The sequence below is a fragment of the Zingiber officinale genome, chromosome 8A (genome assembly GCF_018446385.1).
Source record: "Zingiber officinale cultivar Zhangliang chromosome 8A, Zo_v1.1, whole genome shotgun sequence".
In the NCBI taxonomy this organism is placed as follows: Eukaryota; Viridiplantae; Streptophyta; class Magnoliopsida; order Zingiberales; family Zingiberaceae; genus Zingiber; species Zingiber officinale.
The window spans coordinates 74,738,566-74,756,640 of record NC_056000.1 but is presented as its reverse complement, the minus strand read 5'-3'; the positions used below and the strand labels follow the sequence as shown (position 1 = coordinate 74,756,640).

The following is an 18,075-nucleotide window of genomic DNA, read 5'->3' as shown; positions in this document are numbered from 1 at the left end:
CAAACTAATACCATAATCCTCTACGGGTGTTCATACAATCTGATTGCTCTAGGACACCCTCTCGAGTAATTCAGACATCACAGTAGCTATTACAAATCAGTTGTTGCTGTAGTTCAAATGCATGTTTCACAGTGTCAGTAGGCTCTTGTTCTTACAGTGCCATGCTCTCATTTCTTCTGCTCTTTATATACTTACCAAATACAAGAACTAATACAATAGTTTATTCAGCTTATCATTCATCATCGAGAGCAGTCTGGTACAAACATACACTTTCCTTTACACTGATACTAGTAAATCAAGCCCACATGGAGCCTTTGATTAAGGACTACAATACAAAGATACATAAAGCAGCAAATTAAATGATGCTTTAATTAGCGAAAGAGCTTAAACCATCATGGTCCAAAGCTCATGAATTGCCCATCCATACTGAAGAGACCACCACCACCAGTCTGAGGACGGTAGCCATCCATCACGTATAGTTTCGCGTCCTCAGATGGTTTCCAATGCCTTTTTCTTTGGTTTATGAACCAGTTATTGATTTGCTTCTGGTCGAGGCGGGCGGATTCCGCCAGTGCCACCTTCTCCATTTCCTGCATTTCATGCCATGAATCTGTTAGGGTGAGAGCTAGTTATCGAATTCATGGATCGAGTAGAACTGGAGGAGATACTGATGGATATGGCCATTTGTAGTGCAGCTCCCACCAGTTGAGGAGCTTCTGCCGGGCATCCTTCGGTAGCCTGCCTTTCTTCTTTTTCTTGGAAAGCTCTTGCCTGAGGCCACTCAAGTAGCTACCATACTTTTTCAACAGGTGCTGCTTCAGCTCTTTGTCTTCGGCAGGACGATCTGCATCTCGACGTTCGGCCTCTCCCCTGCTGTCACCGTCCTGGTCCTTGTCGGAGGAACCAGCCCCTGCACATTTTTCAGCTTCTTTCATTTACTGATACATACAATGCTCCAACTAACATAGCCCGAACATCGTAGCCAAACAATGTAAAAATATGATCGACTTCTCTTGTTTATTTAGAAGAGTAAACGAGATGATCAATCTAAACATTAATACAATTGCAGCAACTTTGAGCATATAGCTTGAACATCAGCCAAATTAAACAACTTAACTCTCCTACCATCCATTTGCATTCGAGAACATGGATACAAAATGATCCTACAATGTGTCATATTTACAGACACAAATATAGAATTTTGCCTCTAAATACAACTCTTAGGGAACTTAATGAAAGATATATAATTCTTACTGATACGGCGGATGATATGGAGCCTTCGAATTAGGTCAAAGTCAAGAAGATCGGTTGATGTGGCAGTTAAAGTCAAGGAGGCATTAACACTCAGAATCAATGCATACAATCATCTCTACCGAGAGTTTGTCCGATCGAACTCTTTGTTGGTCGGGCTTCGAGCCCCGAGCCCTCAGCATCGATGAAACTCTGAGTCGAACTAGTACCCTACAGAGTAGAGTCCTTTTCATCACTTGGGCTACTATGATTGACTATTTCGGCTGAGTCATCCAGCCAAATAGACCTATGAGTACTTGGTCTAATCGAATTCAGTGGCTAAATTAAAAGGCCAAATGGAGGAGGAATCCTCGACAACCTCCCCAATTCTGACCCCATGGCTTTGGCAAGCAATAGTTGGTCTGGCTTTGCGAAGGACTCGATCGACTCGTCTGGTGAGCATATTGTGGGTTCCTCAATCCAATGGTCTCATATTTCTTTTTGGTATTTTGTGCTATGGAGGACAAAAAATATTCTGTATATAAAATGTACACCAAAAGCTTCCAGCCTACCAAACACATGGATTGTACGTCCATTTTTGAAAAGGTGTTAGAGCATTTTTATGGTCTGTCCTTTTTTAGAAGCGTTTTGAGATTCATACATAAACAAACAGTAATACTATAAAATGAGTCTCCATCTACAGACGCAGGTATACGATGCTACGTAATTCTGCACACTTATGACCGTTGTTCATCTTACTGTTCACCTACTCGACTTGATTACTGATTTGAGCGTCAGAGTGCGTATACCAGGGACCCCTTCACTGGCCCAATCACTAACGCTCATTTTGATACACAGAATCATTCGGAGTCACTTTTTGTGGAGTCAAAGTCTTCGCACGATCAACATCAAAATCATTTTCCTAGCCGACCATCCTCTTTACTTTCGGATAAGATCACTTACAATATAATATGAAAGTTAAGCTTTAGTTATTTAACAAATTCATATATATATAGAGTGGATCTAGCACCATATATATCCATATCATAGGTCAATGTTGTATTCTAATACAATAAGAATATAACACAAATTGTTGAATGAATAATTTTCATCAAGTATATTCCCTTATATATATATATATAATCTTATTTCTTCTACTACTTAAATTGTTTTGTTTTGTTTTTAATTTGTTTGTTTTTTTTTTGCATAGCAAGAAAAACCAAAACATGATATGATTGAAAACATGGTTGATGCCTAAAGATCGATCCATTATATATTACTTTTCATCAAGTATATTTCTTCATATATAATAAAATAATATCAAAAAAAACTATTAGTAATAATAAAATAAGATTATATATATATATATATATATATATATATATATATATATATATATATATATATATATATATATATATATATATAAATTTTCATCAAGTATATTCCCACATATATAATCTTCTTTCTTCTACTACTTAAATTGTTTTGTTTTGTTTCTATTTGTTTGTTTGTTTTTTTTTTTTTTTGCATAGCAAGAAAAACCAAAACATGATATGATTGAAAACATGGTTGATGGCTATATACACATATATATTTATTTTTATTTCAGAGGTGAGGCAAGCATATACCAAATAAAATGTTTCTGTGGTATATTATCTTAGCCCATGATTCTGATTTAAATTATGATATCACAGTTTTCTTATGTGCAAAGCAATTTAATAAAAGATTCTAAAATAACAATTGCAAATACTTTATTTTAATTAATTAAGTTTTGAATTACTATTATGGACCATGAGAGTTTATTTGTTCTCTCTTGATTGAGAGTGAGATTTAGAGTGAGCAAGTGAAGATAAGGTGAAGTGTCGGGTCGGTGAGGTTGAACAAATTATTCTAAAGCTCCTGTTAAAAAAATTTTTTTTTATCAAAAGGAGTGGTCATTTTTATTTACCAAAATAAATACCCTAGTTTCAAAATTACCAAAAAGAGCACAAAAATAGTGTTATTCCCTTCCTATCAGTCCCGCCAACCTCCTAAATCTCCTCTCTTTAGACGTCATTTTTTTAATACATCCGAGCCACATTTGTTTTGCTTTAAATTTAAAATTAATAAAATAGTTCGGATGCATGCTAGACTCATTCCCCTCTTTCTTACCTCATGGAAATCCATGGTCATTGTCCCCCACTGAAACCTAGGCTTCGTGTGTCCCGACGTCCAGGGTTCTCGACAGAATTCACACAGTATGTCCCTTTAAGGTGATGTCAAGGTTTTCCGATGAAATCCACACATCTAAGGCAACGGACGTTAAGGGTCTCCGACGAAATCCACACAGAGGTCTCTCCATTCAAGTATTTAGAGATTTGTTTGTCGTAAATACTCTCCTTTCAGAATGAAGCAAGAAGCTGCGGCAACAAAGGTAAGTATCATGAACTTGTTCATCTTAGAAACCCATAGGATATATTCAGAAACCATAGGATATGTGATCATCACGTTGGGCCTGATATGGTAAAATATCACGCCCAATGTGGACCTGATATAATCTCATATCAGGCCTAACCGATCATATCAGGCTCACGTTGGGCCTGATATTTTACCATATCAGACTCACGTTAGGCCTGATATGAGATCATATCATGTCCTCCAGAATAATGTGCATCTCGATTTGGAAAACATTTCATCAGTTTAAATGTTGTTGTTAATAAATTGAATTTGTAATAATTGTAGGCTATAGTTGATTTTGGCCAGAAACTATATTAGAACAGTGTGTTAGGTCACTTTAATCGTTGTTTTGACCATCCACAATTAAAGGAAGGCATCATGAATCTGCTATTTTATATGATCGATACATAGCAATTATCAAACAATCCCCCTTTTGTGTTTTCTTGGACATACAAAAAAATTCAGTATATCCGTAGTATATTGGTCAATATATTTCAAAATTAAGATTTAACATCTCAAACCTTTAGATTCTCATGTACAACTCCCAGTTTTTAATCTTAAGCACCAAATAGTTTTAGAAATTTAATGTTTTATTTTTTTTCATTTTGGCGTGCAAAAAAAATATCATACAATATAACTATTAATTTGAAATTTTTAGGTGTACCTGTTGTATTTACACGAAGAGACGTATCTTTATTGCTTGGTATTACATGCCGAGGTACTTCGGTTCCTATGAATTTAAATTAAGCATCGGGTGACCTCTTTCTTACTCACTTCTCAAATAACAACCCATAATCAGATCAAGAATTGAGGAGTTGATGAAATTTTATTCCAATAGAATTGAAGCACATGCTGATGGTTTATTATTTTGCAAATTTTACATTATATATATATATATATATATTTATTTGTGTCTTATTTTCTTCTAGTATGCATAAACTTCCTTTAGTTCTTATAGTTTATGCCTTTAGTTCTTATAGATAAGTGGATAATTTTGAGAATCTTGGTAGATTCAACTAGATTGAAGCCATCCATCAATTTATGGCTCCACAATTAGCTATGATTGGGGATTTACTTTTATCAACTCAGACATATGACTCCAAGACCATCACACTCCCTTACCTAAAGGGATTTACTGGTCTTTTGCTTGTGAGTATAATTTTTATGTTAAATTTGATAATATTTTGTGTATATTTATGATTATGTAACACTTATTATGATGAATAAGGCATGGTTTTTGGAGCATGTTCCAATCCAAAAATCATACAATATTGAAAGAGCACGAATAAATAAGTGGAGGAATATTTCTTTACATGTTAGTAAGATGAGGACCTTGTTAGACCGAGTATCACCTGAAGAGGTAAATATTGAAGACTGTCACCTATTCAAAGTAAATATATAATTTATTACATTTGTTTTTATAATTATAAAGATTATGATTGAATTAATCCCTACCCAATTTGAAAAAATATTGGTTGAGAACCGTGATTTGATTGATGATATTCCACGTCTAATGGAGACAGCACAATTAGATGACACTGAAGTTGGATGGCAAGGTAATAAGGAATGTCTTAAATGTATCATCAAGCAAACCAAATCAAGGAGCTAACATTGGAGAACATGCATCTGAATGAAAGGGTAAAAAAAATAATTGAAATAATAGAAAATAAAGGCATACAAGGTCAATTAAGTGAGCGTGTAGTCGATCCACAAGACCTAGTTACTTTTGGAACAAGGAGTAGGAGAGTATGTGACCATAGTTAGTATGATTATAGGGATACTCCAATTGATAGTTCATTGTAGCAAAAACTTTTACCTAAGAGGAAGTAGAGTAAAATACAAATATACAAGCCTATCGAGAACATCATAGCAGTAGAAGAGACTGAAAAAATTATAAAAGAAGGTGAAGCTAAAGATGTTATGGACAGGGGGAAAGGAAAACTTGATGGGAATGATATGGAAGAAGAAGCAAAGATTATCTCAATGTCGGAAGACAATTCCGAAGAAGAGGCGAAAAAGGATGCACTTAGGATTGCGCAACTCAATAAAATGAGAAAACAAGCCATTGCCGTAAGTGTGTATATACATATTAATTAGTTTTAGATGTTAGATTTAAATTATTAATTAAATGTGTTTAATGTTTCTAGTCATAGTATGTGAAGAAGCAATTTAAGACTTTGAAGAAGAAAAAACAAGACAAAGATGCGGCCTACATATTAAAACAATTGGAAAACCTAAAGTATAGCAGTGTGAATTCTGAAATACATAGTCTACTTAATCCAGTGAAAATTTATGAAAATTATCTGGGTCCTTCCTTAGTAATTGATTTACTTTGCAGGTGTACAACTTATTTTATTTGGGAGGAATCACCCTTTGGTTTAACTGTGACTTTCTTTTTATCTTGTGTGAATGGAGAGATATTTACAAAAGGGGAGTTAATTGACACCTATTGTAAAATTTTGTTTAGGGGGACATCCTCGTCTGGTAGACCATATATCACAAGTCTATATATCGTTTCACCTTCTTCATTGTAAGGAATTTAAATGATTTGATAATATATAATATTATAATATATTTTATTATTTTGTTAAGTAAATATGTCTTTGCATATTTGTAATTGCAAAAAATTCCGCAATAAAGTTTGGCATGCAACAAGTGATAAAGACAGATATTGAAGATGAAGGGGTTAGATATAATTTTATACTTTTGTTCACTAATAGTGCACACTTTCACTTGTTGTTGGTGGACACTAAAGTAATGACTTTCAATCATTATAATTCTCTTGCAAGTATCTCTAAATCAAAATATGAGTTTGAATCAGCGGTGAACATCCAATATTCATGTGTATGTTAGTATTGCAGTATAAATTAAAAATTATAGTTGATGTTCATTTGATAAATTGTTTGTTCATTCTTATAGGTGTCGGAGATAAAACAATACACTCATGAGCAACTTGTTGCTATTCATCCATATTTAGAAAGTTATCATCCATTGAACAAATGAGTTTCTCTCACAATAGAATGTCTACAACAAGAAGGCAGGTAAGTAAATGAGAAACAATTGAATATAACAATTGTATATTAAATATAAAAGATTAAACTACTGATGTTATTTACAACGTTGATTGTGGCTTCTTTGTGATGCAATACATTCGATGTCTGCTATATGATTTAGAGATGAATTCAATCAAGGAGACATGAAAAAAAATTTAGAATTGATGTACTAGCATCAATCTTGAGGGATATGTTCTGCATAAAATTAAATTAATTATCCAGTGTTGCAAGAAAAATTGTTAGGTAGGGAATGTAAAGCTACAATTTTATAAAGTGGTGTTACTTTGATAATCTTTATATGTATTATATGTAGTATATCCAGTGTTGTAATGTAATGTAAATCTACATTTTTGTATAGCGTTGTTACTTGGATCATCTTTGTATGTATTACATCCATTGTTATATGAAAAAAAGTTTGGTAGGGAATGTAAAACTACAATTGTCTAGATATTTCAAAGTGGGTGCTTGTAAATTGGGTTTCATTTATAAGTTATGACTAAATTATTATAAGTTTTTGCTAGAACGTGTCAGGTCCACGTTGGACCTGATATGGGATCATATCAGGCTCAACGGTGGGCTTGATATAGAAAAATATTAGGCTCTTTTTAATCTTGATGTGAGAATTGTATAGTTAAATTATTTCCTGAATAACAAATAGGATTGTAAATTAAGTTTCAACTCTAAGTTACGAGATAAAGAAATAGGGTTTTGTTGTGCTTGTAAATTAAAACTCGAAAGTGTGAGATGTTCATTAAATTCCAGCAGCTGCACTGTTCTGTGCCAAATGGCACGACACAAGAACTTCATTGACAGTGGTTAGAACCTAGGTTTGACATCATATCTATCTTCTCCTCACTCTGCCCTTCTTATTAATTGATATTTTGGTGAAATCTAACTACACTAGGTCCATCAGTGAATTTTAATCAAAACCCACTAATGAACATAGAGAGGTCAGATTTCATCCAAATCAATTCATGTGGCTTTCTGATGCATCAAGGGCTCCAACGGTGCCGTTTATTGTTGATTTAGATCTCTCTGGAGCTAATATGATCTTACAATAAATTTCAACCAAAATGTGGGTCTGATATGAGAAAATATCAGGCCCACAGTGGACCTAATGTGAGATAATATCAGGCCCAAGATGGGCCTGATATGGAAAAATATTAGGCCCACATTAAGCCTAATATGGGATCATATCAGGCCCAATGGTGGGTCTGATATGAGAAAATATCATGCCTTTTTTAATCCTGATGTGAGAATAATATAGTTAAATTATTTCTTGAATAACAAGTAGGGTTGTAATCATGCCCTTTTTGTTGTGCTTGTAAATTAAAACTCAAAAGTATCTACTAATAATTGAATTGTAGCAATTGCACTATTCTGTGCCAAATGATACTATACAAGAACTTCATTGACAGTGGTTAGAACCTAGGTTTAACACCATATCTACCTTCTCCTCACTCAACCCTTCCCATTGATTGATATTTTGGTGAAATCTAACTATCCTATGTCCATTAGTGGATTTTGGTTAAAATCTATTGATGGACATAGAGAGGTCAGATTGTACCCAAATAATTCCTGTGGGTTTCTGATGCATCAAGGACTCCAACAGTGCGATCTATTATTGATTTAGATCTATCTGGAGTCGATCTAATCTTACGATAAATTTCAGCCAAAACATGAGCTTGATATAAAAAAATATCGGACCCATAGTGGGCCTGATGTGAGATAATATCAGGCCTACGGAGGGCATGATATGAGATCATATCAGGCTCAACGATGAGCCTGATATGGAAAAATATCAGGCCCTTCTTAATTTGATGTGAGAATTGTATAGTTGAATTATTTCCTGATAAATTTTCAGCTAGAACGTGGGCTTGATATGACATATCAGGCCCAACATGAGCCTGATATGACACCATATCAAGACCAACGTGGGCCTAATATAAAAAAATATTAGGCTCTTTTTAATCCTGATGTGAGAATTATATAGTTAAATTATTTCCTGAATACAAATAGGGTTATAAATTGAGTTTCAACTCTAAGTTACGATTTAAAAAAATAGGGTTTTGTTGTGCTTGTAAATTAAAACTCGAAAGTGTGTGCTATTCATTAAATTCCAATAGCTGCACTATTCTGTGCCAAATGGCATGATACAAGAACTTCATTGACAGTGGTTAGAACCTAGGTTTGACACCATATCTATCTTCTCCTCACTCTGCCCTTCCTATTGATTAATATTTTGGTGAAATCTGACTACACTAGGTCTATCAGTGAATTTTGATCAAAACCCACTAATGGACTTAGAGAGGTCAGATTGCATCCAAATCAATTCTTGTGACTTTATGATGCATCAAGGACTCCAACGGTGCCGTCTATTGTTGATTTAGATCTCTCTGGAGCTGATATAATCTTACAATAAATTTCAACCAAAATGTGGGCCTGATATGAGAAAATATCAGGCCCACAATGGACCTGTTGTGAGATAATATCAGACCCAAGTTGGGCCTGATATGGGAAAATATTAGGCCCACGTTGAGCCTAATATGAGATCATATCAGGCCCAATGGTGGGTATGATATGAGAAAATATCATGCCTTTTTAATCTTGATGTGAGAATTATATAGTTAAATTATTTCTTGAATAACAAATAGAGTTATAATCATGCCCTTTTTGTTATGCTTGTAAATTAAAACTCAAAAGTATGTACTGTTTATTGAATTGTAACAACTGCACTGTTCTGTGCCAAATGACACTACACAAGAACTTCATTGATAGTGGTTAGAACCTAGGTTTAACACCATATCTACCTTCTCCTCACTCAACCCTTCCCATTGATTGATATTTTGGTGAAATCTAACTACCCTATGTCCATTAGTGGATTTTGGTTAAAATCCACTGATGGACATAGAGAGGTTAGATTGTACCCAAATTAATTCCTGTGGCTTTCTAATGCATCGAAGACTCCAACGGTGCCGTCTATTATTGATTTAGATCTCTCTAGAGCTAATCTAATCTTATAATAAATTTCAACCGGAACGTGAGCTCGATATGGGAAAATAGTAGGCCCACTGGTGGACCTAATGTGAGATAATATCAAGCCCAAGATGGGCCTGATATGGAAAAATATTAGGTCCTTTTAATCCTGATGTGAGAATTGTATAGTTGAATTATTTCCTAAATAACAAATAGGGTTGTAAATTAAGTTTCAACTCTAAGTTACGACCTAAAAAAAATAGGATTTTGTTGTGCTTGTAAATTAAAACTTGAAAGTGTGTGTTGTTCATTGAATTCCAGCAACTACACTGTTCCGTGCTAAATGGCACAACACAAGAACTTCATTGACAGTGGTTAGAACCTAGGTCTGACACCATATCTACCTTCTCCTCGCTCAATCCTTCTCATTGATTGATGTTTTGGTGAAATCTAACTATTCTAGGTCCATTAGTTGATTTTAGTCAAAATTCACTGATGAACCTAGAGATGTCAGATTATACCCAAATTAATTTATGTGGATTTTTGATGCATCAAGGACTCCAACAGTACCATTTATTGTTGATTTAGATCTTTTAGAAGCCGATCTAATCTTATGATACATTTCAGCCAGAACGTGAGTCTGATATGGGAAAATATCAAGCTCACGGGTGGGCCTGATGTGAGATAATATCAATTCCACGCTGGATCTGATATAAAAAATATTAAGCCCACAGTGGGCCTGATATGAAAAATATAATATCATAATTTGATATAAACAATTTTTTTTATCATAATAAAATCATATCACAAGTTTTTGTATCATAACAGCATCATATCACAATTTTTTTTACATATGTATATTTAAGTATGCATATAGACAACAATCACACTTGCTTGAGCCAGTTTTTGTCTATCATAATTTTATGTCCAACTCTAAATTTATAAGATTTAATTTGAGTTTGCTTAAATATAGTTGATCTCTTAAACATCAAACTCTCCGCATAGTGCATTACAAAAAATACACAATCTAACCTGCAAGATAAATTTTTTAAGTAGGTAAGAATCATTTGCATTCAAAAAATTTATAGGTGGTAAACAATTACTTACGATTTGGTTTGTGTTAGGCCATTTACTTGAATCGTTTTAAACTCTCTTGACGAAATAGGTCGTAGACCTTGATGCCACATATCGAAGTATAAGTTGTTTATACCCTTAAAAAACTCCACCTACACGTAACTAACATTAGTATTCAATACATATCAAAAGCTTAATGTGTTAAATATATATAACTTAATACTTATAGTTGCTTCAAATATAGTAGTGTAATGGTCTGTATGCCTGAGATAGTTATAATGAATGAATATACCTTCTTCCATGTCGGTGACCATTAGATGTCAATGATCATCTTGTTATTGAGCAGATAGAAGATATATTTAATGGCTTCATATTCATCAGTTTGACAAGTTTGTTGCAAGACTTCTTCTTTTATCATCTCAAATATTTTCTATGTAAACAAGACCCATTTCATTTAAATACTAACTTCAAGAAATAATAAATAAGATGATTTACGATAGTCAAATACTTACAACAAAGCCAACTCCACAAAAGATAGATGACAAATATGATTTTCCATAGGTTTTGCCTTCATGTGCAATACTTGAAAAATATGCATTGATGCAATCACCATGTGTCCACTGAATCCAATCAAAGATTGTAAATAAATCTTCCATATCTAGTGAAAAAATTGAGTTGGACCAAACTGGAAGCATCGTAACCCTTCATAAACAACAAAAATATAGTAATAATTTTCCACTATTAATATTATTAAAATCCATAAATCATTAATGTTTTACATAATGATGCAACTACGCTACCAACTAACATACTTTAATTGACTAATCTTCAATAATGCATCTTCTATAAATAGGCTTTTATTCTTCTTAAAAGTTGTCTTCCCTTGTTGTCAAAATTCATAGACAAAAATGTCATTGAGGATTAAAAGATGAGTGCTTTTCTCACTCTCTTTATTCATCCTTATTCTTTCTAAATATATCTTGAAACCCTACCTTCAATATTTGATTTTTGACTTCCTAAAGATGAATCTATTTGATTTGTTGAGTTGATGAAATGGTGGAACTTACAGTTGATGTGACAGTAGCTACTCAATCTACATGTTGAATAATCACTTTGCCTTTCCCTTTACCTTCAGATATAACTTTTCTACCAGTTCTTTTTTTCTTTGGGCCCTTGTTCAAATGTTGTTGGTAGGGGCCTCACACCCTTACTGGCTAGCCTCTTTACTCTTGTATGTGTTGGTGGCCTCTTTATTCATGGCAGGGGATGCTTGTGCATCTTCAGATTCCTTCATCTGTAGCTTAGTTTGGATCTCTTTAATTTTACTTTCGGCATCAACAATTAACATATCTTTTGTTGATAAGAGATTATCCTTTTTATTTATGATCATGGCCATCTCCCTTTTAACATCCTTCAAAATTTGAACAACAGTATTTAATTGCTGCCTTAAATTTTCAATATGTTCTGCCTTTTCCTTGAACTCATTGTAATTGAAACTCTCTAGGCAATGTGGTATACCTTCTTGACCATGATGTGAAGAACCTTGGCCTAATAGATTAGATCCTTGAGTTGGATGAGACCAGTCTGATACCAAAAGTAGTTCTAACTCTACTAGAATTAAATCTACAATAATTTTCTGACCACTCACATGGTCTATCATCTTTTTGACTTTGTCAACGTGATAGTTATGTTGGGGTTGCAAGGCTGCAAATATAGTCCCACATTGAAAACACATGGGAAAGATCGTGAGTTTATAAGAGAAAAGATATCTCCATTGACATGAGGTCTTTTGGGTAGAGCCCAAGAGCAAAATCATGAGGATTTAGGCACAAAGTGGATAATATCATACCATTGTGGAGATATTTAAATTTCTTTTTGATCCTACAATTGGTATCAGAGCCCGGACTACCAGAAGGTTTAACCGTCGACTATGCATAAGAGCTATGGTCTGGTTGAGCCATGTGGATACAATATTGACCTCGAATAAAGAAAGTAGGATCTCCTATGTTCGTATCAAGAGCACCAGACACCAGGCAGGAAGTCTTAGTTACGGCTAGGCAAGGAAGTCCTAGTAGGTCGGGTGGACCGAGGGGCAGGAAGACCTGGTGGGTCGAGGATCAGACGTGGGAAGCCTGTGGTCCTTTGTTTGAGGGGGGGGGGGGGGGGGGGATTGTTGGGGTTGCAAGACTTTAAACATAGTCTCACATTGAAAACACATGGGAAAGATCGTGGGTTTATAAGAGAAAAGATATCTCCATTGGCACGAGGCCTTTTGGGTAGAGCAACACCATGAGGGCTTAGGCCCAAAGTGGACAATATCATACCATTGTGAAGATATCTAAATTCCTTTTCGATCCTGCAAGTTAGGCCAACTCCATTGAATGATTCTAGGAAATAGTTCAGGATGCTTTGGATTAATGAAATAGATGTGCTCACTCATCCATACCTATAATGTGATTATAATGATTAAAAATAATTCAGACCAAATATTGTGAGTCAAATATAATCTAACTTACTGCCAATATAGTTGGAAATCCCTTGAGTAAGGGGGCTTTGGGGGTTGAATCAGCAACTTGTGATTTTGGCCTCAATGTAACCTCTAAATCAATGCCCCCCAATTAAGGAGTCATGAAACTGTAAACCACATTACACCAGTTAAATCTGGCTAAGTTGTCAAAATCATCTAGACAATCAATCAGGGATAACACAGGTAATCTAACAAAGTTGCTAGTACCACAAAACAGAACAATTGTAAAAAAATATAGAATATAAAGCTGATAATACAGCTTGTCATTTGATCTTGACTTCGTTATGAGTTCCTCCAAATGCTTGGCAGAACAATCAGACTCTTGGAAAACCTCCATGTATAGTTAGCTGGTTGCCTCATTTAAATCAAGTGAAAATGTGTCTCCATTGTCGGGTAGGCTTAGAATCAGTGCAACATCAACCTTTGTGAATTGTAGTTTTTTTTTGCCATGGGAGATGAAGTTGTGTTCCTTTGAACCCCAATTATCAAATATATTCTGGACCAAAACACTTACATAAGGATAATTAGTGAGGTCGAGGACCCACAAGAAGGGTGTGCTTCGAATCAATTGTTCTTGTTGTGTTGTCGATTGAACAAAAGAAATAAATTATGTGAAATGAAAATGGCTACTTTTCTAGTTTATTTTTTTTTATCGTGTCCTCTATTTACATAACTAGGTCGAGCAGCACCTCCACTTGAGGACTCTGTTTTTGAAGTCATCTTGAACTGAGCTAGCACAACAAGCATAAACCAGCAATCACAATCAAAACGAATTCGGACGCCCTAAACACTAATGATAACCCTAGGCGAAATAAAAACTAAATAAGCAATGGAGCTACATACATTCAAGAAAGAAGATGATGGCAGCCCTAAGCCATAGGAGGTTCGTGAAATGTCAAGTTTTCACCTCGATTGTAATTTAGTTGACCTAATTTCGAGAAAGAAGATGCGCCGAAGAAGATGTGTTCTATAAATCCTATCGAGCCTGATATTAGCCTATATTGAGCCCAACGTGGGCTTGATATGAGAAAATATCAAGCACGACTTCACCTTGTATGATCTCATACCTTATTGTGTCTGATATAGGATAATATCAGGTCCACTCTGGGCCTGATATGGTTCAATATCAGGCCTAACATGGGCTTGATATTAGACCATATCAGGCCTAACATGGGCATGCTATTTTTCTATATTAGGCCCATGTTCTGGCTGAAATTTATCATAAGATTAGATCAGTTCCGAAGAGATCTAAATCAATAATAGATGACACCGTTGGAGTCCTTGATGCATCAAAAAGCTACAAGAATTGATTTAATCTGAACTCTCTAGATCCATTAATAGATTTTGATCAAAACCCACTTATGAACCTAGGGTAGTCAGATTTCACTAAAATATCAATCAATGGGAAGGATTGAGTAAGGAAAATGTAGATATGGTATCAAACCTAGGTTCTAACCATTGTCAATGAAGTTCTTGTGTTGTGCCATTTGACACAGAATAGTGCAGTTGCTGAATTTCAATGAACAACACACACTTTCGAGTTTTAATTTATAAGCACAACAAAATCCTATTTTTTAAGTCGTAACTTAAAGTTGAAACTCAATTTACAACCCTATTTGTTATTCAGGAAATAATTCAACTATATAATTCTCATATTAGGATTATAAAGGGCCTGATATTTTCTCATATTAGGCCCAACTTGGGCCTAATATTATCTCACATCAGGCCCATCGGTGGGTCTGCTATTTTTCAATATCAGGCCCACGTTCTGGTTGAAATTTATCGTACGATTAAATCAGCTCTGGAAAGATCTAAATTAACAATAGACAACACCGTTGGAGTCCTTGATGCATCAGAAAGCCACACGAATTGATTTGGACGCAATCTGATCTCACTAGGTCTATTAGTGGATTTTGACCAAAACTAACTAATGGACCTAGGGTAGTCATATTCCACTGAAATATCAATCAATGGGAAGGGTTGAGTGAGGAGAAGGTAGATATGGTGTCAAACTTAGGTTCTAACCACTGTCAATGAAATTCTTATGTCGTGCCATTTGACACGGAATAATGCAGTTGTTGGAATTCAATGAACAACACACACTTTCAATTTTTAATTAAAAGCATAACAAAATCCTATTTTTAAGTCATAACTTAGAGTTGAAATTCAATTTACAACCCTATTTGTTATTCAAGAAATAATTTAACTATACAATTCTCACATCAGGATTAAAAAGGGCCTCATATTTTTCCATATCAGGCGCACCATTGGGTCTAATATGATACCATATTAGACCCAACATGGTTCTGATATGTTATAGCTGAAACTTATCATAATTTAGTCATAACTTCAGATGAAATCTAATTTACAAGAACCAACTTTGAAATATCTAAACAAATGACACTTCTCATATCAGAGATATAAAATTTACAAAATTGAACACAACTGTTTATCTTTAAATTCATACAAACATATACTAGTAAAAAAAAATATAGATGTACTACATACAAAATTTTTCAGGATGTACTACATACAAAAGATATGGATTTATTTTGCCTTCATACAAAATATATAAATCAAGCATAATATTCCTGCATGCATATACCAGTAAGTCAATTAGCAGGGGTTGGTGACATTCTACAAGTCATTCAGTTATGGCAAAGTTGTTTGCAGCATTGCATTTGATTTTTACCTTCCCGTTATATTTTGACTCGATCCATGCCTTTTTTCGCCTACCAGGCTGTACAAGGCTATGGGGACATAGAACTATAAAGTTGTTTACACCATAAGGCTAAAATTCCTTGCTTCGACAAGGATAAATACGATCCATGTAAGTGGCTTTCTAATTTTGCAAATGAAAATAATGCTGACAATATGGGAGTGTATCTATGTTCCAATGAATGATTACAACAATAACATGTGAGCAAAGCAATCCAAAATTTTGAAACTCTCCGCAGTTACAATATTTTATTTCCAAATTAACAATGTATGAAGCATCTCGGGTCTCTACTTTCATTTTAGATTGAGAGTAGGGGTGGACTTTATATAGTCTAGCTTTATCTCTCCTTAAATCCATTTCTATAGTAGCATTAGGTGCCAAAGCACCCTCCCATTTCAAGTCTTCCTCCCTCCGGTTATAGAACCATTGAGCTACTTTTCTTCTGGTATTATCAATTAATATGTTTATGGAAAGTTTACATGTATACTTGAACAAATAATTTAAACTCTCTACATAATTAGTGGTTTGCATTGTGTACCTTCTCACACTAAATGTACATTAGCCCATCTTTTAGGGTCAATATTCTGAAGCCACTTATAGATATCTGGATATTTTTTAAGTATAGACTGTATTACGAGATCATACTGGAGTGTTGTGTTGCTCGTGTTGTTGCCCAAAACAAGCCTAAAGATGACCCACTACCAGTGTCTATTACCATGTTGCAAGACATGTGGTAGCAACAAAAAGCATGATGGACGGTCGGGTAGACTTTTCTTACTGCTGATATAATGTCATGATGTCTATATGATACTATGCTCATTAACTGTGCATCAACAACTAAGAATATTTGTATGATTCAAAAACAACTCTCATGCCAACCCACATTCAACTTCAGCGATTCCAAAGGTAACTGGGAGGATATTCCCATTACCATCGATCGTTGTAGTCATCAACAACACACTCGGATACTTTCCTCTTAGATGTGTGGTATCAATTCCTATCAATTTACGTAGAGACGACCTGAATACTCTTCGACATACGCCAAAAGCCCAAAAACATTGCTGGAACTGATTGTTACCATTCTTGTGTAGTGCCACATAAGTTTCAAGATTCTTGACTCTTAACTCACACAGATATAGCGAAAGATCTCTATATGCTTGATCATAATCACCAACCACATTTTTATATCATTTTCTCCCGAGCTATGTATGCTTTTATGTATGATATGGTCACGCCAAACTTAGATTTTATATCAGATAAAATCATATTTGGTTTGCACTGTTCGTTAGAAATAACTTGCTCTTCAATAAAAGATGCTACAAATGAGGAAGAGCAGGCTTAATGATCAGCACTTTCCCTTACAGTGCTACAATGATGTTCCTTTACATATTTTGTAATAGTAAACTCCAAATCACCTCGTCTAACCACTCTCCATGTACATAGTTGCTTAAAGCAAATTGCTTTCACTTTATTTATCCAGGTTTTAACTAGGTTATATCTTATATTTTTATTCATGACAAGCTTCACAAGTGCATTCTTGAACTCATGTCGAGAAGGAAAAATCTGTCCAACAAACAATTCAGCCTCAGCTCTTGCCTCTCTTATAGGCCTTTGTAGCAATTGAGAATTCAGAATATATGGATTATCAGTAATTGTGAACTCCTCCTCTAAGTCACTGTACTACTCTGGGGGAAATTCATATTGTTCAATCTGCATATCATCAGCTAAGAACTCTTGTACATCTATATTGCATTGTAATTTCTCTAAAATTTGGATATGATGCTCTTCCTCCTCACTCCAAGTAGAATCAAAGTATTCAACAAGTGTTGTACCAGGATTTTGAATCTCATCTTCTAGGTGACTTCCTTCTTCATTTAAATCAAAGGTCAAATTGCTTGTATTTCTAATTGTGTTACCCACACCAATATACTCAGAAGTAGATGGAACATTAGTTCTAAGTAGTTCTACTATATTAGCTCCCTATTCCACAATAGAATTTGCATCAAACGTATTCCATATTTCAAAGAGAATTTCTTCAGCAATATGATCATCCCTGA

The 18,075-nt window shown here is 34.6% G+C and overlaps 1 protein-coding gene across 2 annotated transcripts in view; it reads right to left on the bottom strand.

Moving 5' to 3' along the window:
* Nucleotides 1–151: 151 nt before the first annotated feature.
* Nucleotides 152–18,075, bottom strand: part of LOC122009566 (homeotic protein knotted-1-like) — a 56,795-nt gene continuing 38,871 nt past the window's right edge. The window contains exons 4-5 of one of the 2 annotated variants that reach the window (XM_042565772.1): nucleotides 669–910; nucleotides 152–590 (exon numbers count right to left, since the gene is read on the bottom strand). In XM_042565772.1, the coding sequence (XP_042421706.1) occupies nucleotides 393–590; nucleotides 669–910 (440 nt within the window). In that variant the 3' untranslated portion in view covers nucleotides 152–392. The remainder of the gene's footprint in view (nucleotides 591–668; nucleotides 911–18,075) is intronic. The other variant, XM_042565773.1, reaches the window with a different exon arrangement.